Source organism: Loxodonta africana, chromosome 1 (genome assembly GCF_030014295.1).
Source record: "Loxodonta africana isolate mLoxAfr1 chromosome 1, mLoxAfr1.hap2, whole genome shotgun sequence".
NCBI lineage: Eukaryota > Metazoa > Chordata > Mammalia > Proboscidea > Elephantidae > Loxodonta > Loxodonta africana.
This window is the reverse complement of record NC_087342.1, coordinates 92,885,084-92,897,837: the sequence shown is the minus strand read 5'-3', so window position 1 is coordinate 92,897,837 and position 12,754 is coordinate 92,885,084. Positions and strand designations below refer to the sequence as shown.

The window sequence follows — 12,754 nt, the reverse complement described above, 5'->3', positions numbered from 1 at the left end:
GCAGGAGGTGGAAAGCTATTTTTTAAAACAATGCTGAAGGACACAGTGATAATTCAGAAAATAAAACAGATTAGTTCATTGAATCAACCAACTATGGAGTCGGATTAATTTTGCATAAAATTCTAAATCTGCAATAAGCAACTATGGGAAACACAACCAGAGTTACGTGTCCTTGCTCTCCTCTCAGCATCCTCTTCTGCGTCATCATAATCATGTACTTTCTGGCCCCCTTTGATGATCAAATGTGATGCTGCCTGTAGCGTGTGTAGTGCTGAGCCTAGCAGAGAGAAAGCACTGATGAGAGTCCCTGGCGTTTGCAATGGTGGTGATGATGATGATGATGACAATGAAATTGTTTGTAAAGAAGACTTTATGGAATCATTTTGGGAAATTACAAGTTTTAGTCACAATAAATTTAAAATTAGTCCTTTATTTGAGATAAAGCCAAACTGACCCCATAGATACTTCAATGAAATACCTATAAAGTAAATAATTTATAATGTTTTGCCTTTCAAGAGGCTGACCTATTATACATATGCTTGGAGAAAAGAGTTTTGCAAGGTTTTTGTTTTGTTTTGTTTCTGCTTCAAGTGATTCATATTATTCTCTTCATTTTTCAGTTCAACTTCAGAAAGAAAATGGTAAATTTAATGATAATTTATTGATAAGACATCATCTTCCTATAGTGATTTTGGCTACTAGCCAAAAGGTCAGCCTTTCAAATCTACCACCTGCTCCTTGGAAACCCGATGGGGCAGTTCTACTCTGTCCTATATGGTAGCTATGAGTCAGAATCAACTTGAAAGAAATGGACTTTTTTTTTTTTTTTTTTAGTGATTTTGGCTTCCTTCCTCCCTTTTCTATGCCTTTCACTTCCTGTATATAAATTTTAAAGAGTCCTGCTGGTCCAGTGGTTAAGCACTGGGCTGTTAAACAAAAGGTGGATGGTTCAAACCCACCAGCCACTCCATGGGAGAAAGATGTGTCAGTCAGCTGCCATAAAGAATTACAGCTTTTAAAACCCTATGGGGCAGTTCTACTCTGTCTTATAGGGTTGCTATAAGTAGAAATGCCCCATAGAGTCTTCAAGGAGCAACTGATGGATTCAAATTGCCAACATTTTGGTTAGCAGCTGTAGCTCTTAACCACTGCGCCACCAGGCAGTATTTGTTTTCTGGTAACCTAATCCCTTCAATTTTGAGTTACTTGAACCTAGATATCTTTACTCATAAATTGTGAATATTACCACCTATATAGAATAACTCACATTACAATGCTATTCTAAAGGTTAAATAAGAACCGATTCGTAAGAGATTTATAGAAAGCATCTTATTTTTATTTTTATTCTATTTCATACAGATAGAAATCACAGTTAATTTCAAATCACATCAGATGCATAAGCTCTTTCCACCACATTGTTTCTACGACCTATGCTATAAAGAAGCACTGGTGGGAAATACATACAATCAATAACCAAACAAACTTAGTTCTTTTTTTCACTAATACTGTCTAATTTGTTTTTCAGAGGAATTGAAGAGAGATAATGGTGAGTTTCTTTTCTTCCTCCTCTTATAAAGCAAAATTTAATGGCAAATTGTGATTTCAGCTCTTTTTTCCCAATCTTTAAAAAATATTGCAAAATGCTTAGATTTTGAACTTAAAGAACATTGCCGGCTCACTTTCTAAAGGAAAAACATACTTCCCAAAAAATTAGTTTTTCCAGAAACATTTAATGAGTTTTTCAATAAGTATTTAATTCTTCGTAAAACCATTGGCAACATAAATCTGTGAAACTGAAGAGAATACGGTTGGCAAAGGAAGGAGACATGGCAAAGCAGGCTGACAAGGAAGAAGAACAACGGGTGGAGAAACACAGTAAAGTGTTTTACAGAAGTTAAACAAGGTATTTTGAAGAATGGCTAGGTGCATACTATAAATGCAACAGTAATCCAGACAGTGAATAAGTGAGGTAAATCTATGTGATTTAACAGTTAGGAGGTTTTGCTAAACATTTTCAGTGAGCTCGTAGAAACGACACCTTTTAAAATACTTTTTCATCTTTTTCTCACCTGTGCCACAAAACACACACAGCAGACATTAAGAAATTAAGATAAAGTGAGTATCTTTGTTCAGATTAATGAATTTACCTTTTTCTTTTTCACAAATCCAAGGAGGTTTTATTTGTATTTTAATTAATTCTTGCTACTCTTTTCAAGCAAACACAAGCTAAATGTGTACAGATTTATTAAGTGAACCCACTTCTGTGTGCCTGAATATTCCAGCTGCAGAAGCTCTACTTGAAAGCTGTCTTCCAAGCAGCCATTTTCATTGGCTGCTTTCATTGTGTAACTTCTCAATCTTCTAGATATCTTTCAATACCAGACAAATTTTGGGAGAATAAAAAATGAGAATATCAACAAAGAAGACTTTTTTTTGGCAGCAATGAAAGCAGAGTGTTATTGGTTGAATTGTATCTATCAAAAATATATGCTGCATTCTCAACCTTGGGTACCTAAGAATGGGAACTTATTTGGAAATTTGATCCTTGCAGATGTAATCAGTTAACATTAGGCCATGCTAGAGTAACATTGGTCCTAATCCAATATAACTGGTCACCATGTGAAAAGAGAAGAGACGCAGGGAGGATGGCCATATGAAGATAGAGGCAGAGATTGAAATTATACTGCAATAAACCAGGGAACAGCAGAGACTACCAGAAACTTGAAGAGTCCAGAAAGAATTCCTACCTTAGAGCCTACACCTTGATTTCAGACTTCTAGGCTCCAGAACTGGCAGATAATAGATTTATTTTAAACCACTGAGCTAGCAGTACTTGTGAAAGCAGGCCCAGGAAATCAGGGCAATCAAGAAAGAATGATAAAGATTAGACTAGAAATTACTGATCTATAAAATGGAAAAATGGTAGAAGAACTCAAAGAAACCAAAAGGTAGGTATTTGAAAGGAGCTGCAAAATTAACAGATGCTTTGATTGATCAAACAAGAAGAAAAGAGAGATGGTGATGATTACAAAAATTAGGAATTAAAGAGGTGACATTCCCACTGACCTCTCAGAGATCAGCATGTGTGTAAGGGAAAACCATTAACAACTTTAGTCCAACCACTTCTACTACTTACATAAAGTAGGAAAATTCCTAGAAAGTCACAAGTTACCAAAAAAGACTTAAAGCAGTATACCATCTGAATAGACCTGTAACAAGTATAGAAACAGAATTACTAATGAAAACTCTGCCCCCAAGAAAAGCCCAAGCTCAGGGGATTTCACTGTTGAATATTATCAAGTATTTTTTTTAAAAGAAATAATATCAACTGTCCTCAAACTCTTCTAAGAATTGACAAAAAAAAAAAAACATTTTGCAACCCATTTTATGAGGCAGTTACCACCCAGATACCAAAATCAGGCAATGACATCACAAGACGGAAAACTACAAACCATTATCCCTAATAAATACAGAAGCAAAAATTTTCAACAAACTAGTAACAAAACAAATCCAACAACATGTAAAAAAATGATAATACACCATGTTCAAGTGGGATTCATCTCAGGCATCCTAGATTGTTTCACATCCAAAAATCAATTACAATTAATGTAATAACCCATGTTAATAGAATAAAGTACGAAGAACATACGATCATCTCAATGGCTGCAGAAATGCATTTAACAAAATTCAGTATTCATTCATCTTAAAAAAGAACTTTAAAAACTTGTAATAGAAGTGAACGTCTTCAACCTGATAACGGACAGCTATGAAAAAAACTAAGCATAATACTTAATGGTGAAACACTGAATTTTTCCCCTAAAATACGGAAAAGACAAGGATGTCTGCACTTTCTCTTCTATTCAACAATGTACTAGAAGTTCTATCCAGTACAGTCATGCCAAAAAAAGAAGTAAAAGGCATATAGACTAGAAAGGAAAAACTTAGTCTGTTTTCACTTTCAGATGTCATGATCTTGTATATAGAAAATCCACAGGAACAACAACAACAAAAAAACTTATTACAAGTTATAAACAAATATATCGAGGTGGCAGGAAAGAAGTTCAATACACAAAAATCAATTGTTTAACTACATACAAACAAAAAATTTTTAATGAATTTAAGAATATAATTATAGTCAGAATAGCATTACAACACTAAAACACTTAGTAAATTTTACATACAAAGTAGAGGGCTCACACACTCAAAATTACAAAACTTTGCTGAGAGAAATTATAGAAGATGTAAGTACATGGAGAGCTAATCCATGCTCGTGGATTGGAAGACTCACTATTGTTAAAATACCAGTTCTTCCCAGATTGATTTACAGGACAATATAATCCCTGTTGAAATTCCAACTGACATTTCCTGAATGTTATATGCAAATGCAAAACACCTAGAACAGCCAAAACAATTTTGAAAAAAGAAAAAGAGAGACGACGTTCATCTTCTAATTTTGGACCTCATTATGAAGAGACGATTATCCTGACAATATGGTTCTGGCAAAGGATAGGCATATAGATCAATGCAACAGGATTGAGATTGCAGAAGTAAATCTTTATATATATTTGTATTAGGTTTTTGTAAAACATGTCATGGCAATTGATTTGGGAAAGGATAGTAAGATCAACAAATGGTGCAGGGACAGTTGGCTATCTGTACACAAAAAGATGAGCTTAGACCCTCGCCTCACAGCTTACACTCAAATTAAGTGTAAGAGCTGGAACAATAAAACTTTAACAAGAAAAACATAGGAAAAAATATTCAAAAATTTTAGTTAGGCATAATTTCATAAGGTATCACACCAAAACTCCGATCCATGAAATAAAAAGTTGATGTGGATTTCATCCAAACGAAAACTTTTCCACTTCAAAAGATACCAGGGAGAAAGTTAAAAGAGAAGCAACAGACTGGGAGAATATATTTGCAAAAAATTCAGGACTTGCAGCCAGCATTTACAAAGAACTCTTACAATGCAATGATAAGGAGGCCAACAAATCATCAAATTTTACCAAAAGATATGAGCAGACAAAGAAGATATAGGAAGAACTCATAACCAAATGTAAGGATGTCCAACACCATCAGTTACTAGGAAAATGAAAATTAATTAATGAGATACCATTGTGCTCTGTAACTTGATTTGGTTGTGGTTACATGAATGGATACTTGAGAGGAAATTGCATAGAACTACACACACACACACACACACACAAACAGATGCACATGAATGAGTAAAAATAGTGATAACAGAATGAGGTCTTTTGTATAGTTAACAGTGTTGTACCAATAGCATTTTTGATATTTAAATTTTGATATTTCGCTCTGGTAACATAGCAGATCTCTATTAGGGGAGTCTGAGTAAACAGTCCACAGGCCATTGAGTACAAAAAAGAAAGAAAAAGCTGTGGTAACTGTGATGCATCAGGTGAAGGAAAACACGCAAGTAGTAAATGGGGAATGGGATAGAAATTCATGGCAGAGATATAGAAACTAGAAGAAAGAACTCAGTCAAGAATTTAGAACTGGATGGAGAATAAATAAATAAATAAATAAAACAAAGAAGGAAGGAAAGGATCAGTCCAAAGGACTAATGGACCACAACTATCACAGCCTCCACCAGACAGTGAAGGTCAAATGATATAGAATCACCTCAGTGGATGCAGAAAAAGCATTTGACAAACTCCAGTACTCATTCATGTTGAAAACTCTTAACATGTTAAATCTTGGAGTAAAAAGAAACTTCCTCAACCTGATAACAGACATCTATGAAAATCCTAAAGCAAACATCATACTTAATTGTAAAAACTGAGTGTTCCCTTAAAATCTAGAACAAAACAAGGATGTCCACTCTTGTGTCTTCTATTCAACATCATGCTATAGGTTCTAACCAGTGTAATCAAGCAAGGAAAAGAAATAAAAGGCATCCCAGACTGGAAAGGAAAAAATAAGTCTTGTTTTTCTTTTACTTCCAGATGACATTATCCTGTATATATAACATCCTCAGGAATCTACAAAAATTTTTAGAACTTGTAAACAAACACATTAAGATTGCAGGAAAAAAGATCATACACAAAAATCAATTCTTTTTCTATATAAAATCATAAAAATGACATTAATATAATTTCAGTCACAACATCATTAAAAATATAAACATTGTTGTGTGTGCCATCCAGTTGATTCCAACTCTTAATGACCCTATAGGACAGAAAAGAACTGCCCCATAGGGTTTCCTAGGCTAAAACCTTTACCAGAGCAGATCGCCACATTTTTTCTCCTGCAGAGTGGCACAAGTTCTAATATCCAACCTTTTGGTTAGTGGCCAAGCAATTAACCATTGCACAATGAGGGTTCCTTAAAACTAACATACTTAGTAGTAAATTTAAAGAAAAAACTGCAAGACTTATACACTGAAAATTACAAAACTTTGCTGAGAAAAATTAAAGATGTAAATAAATGGAGAGATATTCCATGGTCATGGATTGAAAGACTCATGATTGTTAAGATTCTAATTCTCCCCAAATTAATATATAGGTTAGTGTAACCCCTCTCAAAATTTCAACAGACATATCCTAAATATTATATGAAAATGCAAAACATCTAAGATAGCCAAAACAATTTCAAAAAAGAAGACTTTCATTTCACAATTTCTAACCTTATTATAAAGATACAGTTATCGTGACACTGTGCTTCTGGCATAGGATAGAAATACAAGATCAACGGCACAGAACTGAGAGTCAGAAGTAAATCCTTATATTTGTAGTCAACTGTTTTTGAGAAAAGTATCATTGTGATTATTTTGGGAAAGGACAGTCTGTTCAACAAATGATGCAGGGATAGTTGGCTATCCAAATGCAAAAAGATGAGCTTGGACCATCACCTCCCATCTTATGCAAAAATTAACTCAAAGTGGATCATATAGTTAAATGTTAACAGTTGAAATAATGAAACTTTTACAAGAAAACATAGCAGAAAATCATAAAGACTTGGGCTAGGCATTAATGTCTTATATATGACACCAAAAGACTGATCCATAAAACAAAATGTTGATAAAGTGAACTTCTACCAAATGCAAAATTTTGCAATTTAAAAGACACCATTAAGCAAGTTAAAAGACAAGCAACAGACTGGGAGAAAATATTTGTAAAGCTCATATCCAAGAAAGAACTTGTATCCTCCATTTATAAAATCTTCATTCATAAATTGCTACCATTATTACTCAATAAATTTTTTTTTAATAACAAGACCAACAACAGAATCAAAAAATTATCAAAAGATATAATAGACGTTTCACAAAAGAAGATAACAGGAATGGCTAATAAGATTGAGGAATGACATGAAGAGATGTCAACGTCATTAGTTACTAGGAAAATGCGAACTAAATCACAATGAATAACCACTGTGTTCTGTATCTTGATGATGATGGTAGTCACATGAATACACATGGACAAATTGCATGGAACTACACATACACACACAGACATATGTGATTGTATGTAAAAAATGTGAAACTGAACGAGGTCTGTTGTGTAGTTAACAGCATTGTACCAATATCAAATTCTATGTTTTGATATTTTGCTAAAAGTTATATAAGATGTCACCATTAGGAGAATCTGGGGTGAAGAGTATAAAAGATTCTGTGTACAAAAGAAAGGAAGGAAGGGAGCAAGGGAGGGAGTGAAGGAGGGTGCTTTACAATCATTATTACATTATAACTTCCCCTATCCACTTCTCTTTGTACTTCTCCCATCAGTTAACTTACTTTTTCCATTTTTCTATTATGCTTATCTAATGTGGAAACCCTAGTGGCATAGTGGTTAAGAGCTTTGGCTGCTAACCAAATGTTGGCAGTTCAAATCCAGTCCTTGAAAACTCTGTGGGGCAGTTCTACTCTGTCCTATAGGGTCGCTATCGCTATGAATAGGAATTAACTGGAAGGCAATGGGTTTTTGGTTTTTATCTAATGTACTATTTGTTCATCTTTCTTTATGAAGCTAACAATAACTCCTCTTGCCCACCCTGAGATGAGGGAAATTCTGATGTGAGAATGTATTTGACAGAACTCTTGTGGTGCCTGCTGTGCTCACACTGACTTCTAAGGGAAACTCTTCTAAGCAAGACCCTCCTTAGCTAAATACACTAGACATTTCATGAAAAGGATACCAATATTTTCTGCCTTATGACTGAAGTCTCAACTGGCTGGACCAGGAACACAATCATTCATTTTGCATAGTGATTAGGAGTCTCCATTTTGCAGTTTAACAGCAGGAATTTGTCATGTTATTGAACCCTCTGACCCTCAGATCTTTATTACGCTGAGAAACACTATTTTGCAGTTATTTTGCTAGCATTCAGTTAAATACCCACTCATTCATTGGAAGCATTGAAGATGCTATATAACATGGCAGCCTTGTGGGTGATGATATTTATGAATACCAGCAGTCTGAAATAGTCCATTAAGAGCAACCCATTAGGGAATTTGCTAATCACCCTCTTGAATATTCACTGTAAAATTATTTATCTAAGTAAATAAGTGACATGTTTTTCTCATTTTTGTCTTTCTTTTTCAGCACATATTTTAGAAGAGAAAAGTGAGTTTATTTTTTTTTTACCTTACTAATCTCATATCATTGTGGGGGTTCTACCCAGCGAGTTAATTTTTTCGTGGGTGCTATTAAAGTGGAGTTGTTTTTTTTTTTTTTTAGGAAAACTTCAAGAGGAAATTGGTAATTTTATTCTCACAGTTAAAATCTTTGCAAGATTGTATCATCCTATGGCAATCTCTCCTTGCTTCAGTTCACCCTCTCCACTTAACTCCTTATTCCAGATAACTTTTGCATTTCTCTGTTGTCTCCATATTAAAGCTACCAAGTTAAGAATATTTCCCTGCTTATTAGGTTTTTTGTTGGGTATCTTGACTATGTGTTTCAAATCAAAATGTGTTTCAAGATCATGAGATCCAACTTCTTTTTTTCTCTGAGAATTAATTTTGGAAGGGAACAGAGGCTTGACTTTGTGATGGCAATGATTATGGAAAACTCCTCGGATAAACGCATATCTTTGCTTCTGCATCTTTGTCCCTTTGAAAGCCTCAGTCTTAAGTGTGCATCTCCTTTCAGATGAGAGGAAGGCTCAATTCCTGATCGGTAAGTGACTCAGAAGTTCTTTCAGGGGATGAAATTCCACAAACAATAAGAGACCGAACCCTTCTCTAAGCCTCATTCCCAGAAATGTTCAGGCAGAGTATACCACTGGCTATGTTTACTGTGAAGGAGCATCAATGGAAGAGAATGTAGAAAAGACACTGAACACTTTACCTTATTTGGAATATTCTTTCATTGAGATGGAAAGAAAAAAAAAGAAAACTTTTAAATAAATAATCGTTTAGCTTTCTTTTCATTCTTTTCTGTTCCTTTCATTTACTCTTTTATTTGTTGATAATATTGGTCTCACTCTTTCTCAATTCTTTATTCATTACTCCATTCTTACTTCCTTTTTTGTTTTTTCAGTCCCCCATCCTTCATTCCTTTTTTCCTCCTTTTCACTTTTCCTTCTTTCCTTTATTTTTTTTTCCTTAGCTTTTTTCATTCCTTCTTCTTTGTTTCCTTCCTTCTTTCCACCTTCATTTCTTAAACTATCCATCTTTCCTGTAACGATTACTTTCTTCCCTTTCTTTTTATCCCCTTCCTTTTATTGCTTGTCTTTTCTTCTGATTTATATTTTTCCACACACATACACAAACCCAAAGGCTTTCAAGTTTAGGGATAGAATGGTCACATAGAGAGTTAAATATGTAACTGAATAGTGCTAGAATATCGGTGATGAGAAGAGAGGAAAAGACATGAAGAATACCAGGAGAGGTGAATGATATTTCTTTTCCAATTGCAGGCTGGCAAAATACGTCATTGTACCCTGGTAAGTGACATTTTTCTGGCCATGATTAACCTCCTCAGTTGTATGATATGTAACTGAGACTCTAAATTCTGTAAATATCAAGCTAAATAATGCCTGAAAGAGAAGACTATATGCAATATAATTCCTGTTCCCTAGAAAACTTGGTGAGAATAATTTAAAAAATATTTTTCTTCTCATCTTTTTCTCTCCTATGCCTCACAACACAATTAAAAGTTAATTAAAGCACATATTAAAAAATTAAGACAGAGTGAGTATCTTTGTTCAGACAGTTGAATTTACCTTTTCATTTTTCACACTCCAAGGCAAGTGCATTGAGGTCATGTAATTTTTCTGTCTGTCCAAGGGAGGGATAACTGCATCTTGGTGAGCACCAGTCCTCTGTACCACAGCTAGCATAAGTTAAAGGAATTAATTCTTATGGAGATGTTTAATAAGACAATCAGTAGAAAATTAGCTCAAGCAAAAGGTACAGAATAAATTTGGGGCATTAGGAAAAGAAACATTAGAAAGAATAAGTTACATCTTCTGCCAGGAAATCCAAATAATAGGCCTGATGATGCACACTTATATTTTTTTCAGACTGGAGGAAAGAACTTTTCCAGGCTGGTAAGTCATTCTGTAATGGTGTAGAAGGGACTTTGCTCCTTACAGTCAGGCTCAGCCTCAGTCAAATTTGTTGAAGAAGGGCGGTGACAGATTCCACATGAGAACATATACATCTCCCACAGACCCAAATACACCAAGCTAATATAGATATCTTCAGTTCCCAGGGTCATTCTAAGCTTTTTAGAGGTTAAACAGGTGATTATCTTTGCAGTAAATGTGAGTCTGGATCCAGACACAGCCCATCCTAACCTCATCTTGTCTGAAGATAGAAGACGTGTAACCTGGGAAGAGAAGCCTCGAGATCTACCTGATGACCCACAGAGATTTGTTTCCCTTCCCTGTGTGCTGGGTCAGCAGGTCATCAGCTCAGGGAGGCGCTACTGGGAGGTGGAGGTTGGGGACATTGGGGCCTGGGACTTAGGCATTTGTAGGGACAATGTAATGAGGAAGGGAAGGGTTTTCTTAAAGCCTCAGGATGGTTTCTGGGCCATCAGGTTATATAACAATGAGTACTGGGCACTCACCTCTCCAGAAACACAGCTTACTCCAAAAAAGCACCCTGCCAGAGTATGCATTTTCCTGGAATATGAGGATAGACGTATCTCATTTTATAATATGACGGATAAATTCCATATCCATACCTTTAATCAGTGCCTCTTCTATGGGTCCTTAAGGCCTTTCTTCAGGCTTTGGTCTGCTGATTCGGGGCACCTGACAATCTGTCCAGTGTCTGAAACAGCACAACCTGACGATGACCCTCACCGAGTGCCCACCCCTGTCCTGGGGACATCATATAACCTGCCAGACTAGTCTTAGTGTGAATTCTGCCATACCAGGAGCAAATTATTTTTCTCATTTTTTCCATGACTTTTCCTACCATTTTATCTCCCTCATGAATTGGCTCCCGAAAGCTAGGTGCAGTGTGCAAAAGTATGTGTTGCTTATGGTATGTTTGTTTAATGTAAATGTAAATTTACATTAAATATATTATGGTATAGTATACACTATAACATAGTATATTTACCATAATAAATATATTTTACATATCACATATGTGCACTCACGTAATATAATCATATTATCACTGTAAATATACACAAAGAACTACTGTCTGTGATTGACTGTACGGTGTTGAAAGTTCTTGAATATTGGACAAGTGTAGGAATTAGGAGAGATTAACTTTTCATTTTGTATTTTGTGCCTTTGGTTTTTATGCTATGTTTATAAAGTGAGTATTCAGAAAAAATAAAATAATTTTAAATAAACAAATAGTTGAATTGTTCTCAGTTGTCTACCCCACTATGACATTCAGGGAAAGGTGAGTCTTAACAAGTTTGCTCTTCAGCTTCCTGTACATGAACTTCATCTACCTTACAGACTTATATTTTTTACCCTCCCCATTCTCTCCCAAGGTATTAATTCATTCCTGTCTTTTCTTATGTTCACTTACATTTTTTTAAAGATTTTTTAAAAATATACATGCAGTAAAATTGAGTTTTAGGGGGTACAGTCATATGAGTTTTAACACATGTATAGATTCATGTAACCACTAGGACATTCAGGGTACATAAAACTTCAATTACCCAAATGAACTCCCTCTTGCTCTCCCTTTGTTTTTCAAACCAAAAACCAAACCCATTGCCTTTGAACTGATTGTGTTTTCAAACCTGTGACCTTTCAGAATCAGATTGCCAGGTCTTTCTTCTGAGGAGCTGTGGGGTGGGTTTGAACCACCAACCTTTTGATTAGTAGTTGAGCAGTAAACCATTTGTGCCACCCAGGGACTCCCTTTGTAGTCCAACCCTCCCCAAGTCCCTAACCTGGCAACAATTGATCAGTTTTCTGTCCCTATAGTTTTGTTTTCCAGAATGTCATATAAATGGAACCACACAGTGTGTGTAACCTTTTGATAATGCCTTCTTTCACTCAGAATAAGGCTTTTGATAGTTATCCACATTAATATGAGTATTATTAATTTATTCTCATTTTTCTGAATAGTATTTCATTGATTGGGTGTACTACAGTTTGTGTATCCATTAACCTACTGAAGAACATTTATGTTTTTTCCAGATTTGGGCAATAATGAATAAAGCTTGTATAGACGTTCATATAAACATTTCTGTGTGAATACCAGTTTCGACTTCTCTATAGTAAATATCTAAGAATCGGATTACTGGGTTATATGGCTAGAGTAGGTTCAGCTCTATTAAACACTGCAAAATTTTTCCAGAGTGCCTGT

At 35.1% G+C, this 12,754-nt stretch overlaps 1 protein-coding gene across 1 annotated transcript; it reads left to right on the top strand.

The window, feature by feature from the left end:
* The first annotated feature begins 234 nt into the window (after nt 1–234).
* Nucleotides 235–11,486, top strand: LOC100655227 (butyrophilin subfamily 1 member A1-like). The gene is made up of 3 exons (XM_064294348.1): nt 235–358; nt 8,565–8,585; nt 10,727–11,486. The coding sequence occupies exons 1-3, from the start codon at nt 235–237 to the stop codon at nt 11,323–11,325; spliced, it is 744 nt and encodes a 247-aa protein (XP_064150418.1). The 3' UTR covers nt 11,326–11,486.
* Nucleotides 11,487–12,754: the final 1,268 nt, after the last annotated feature.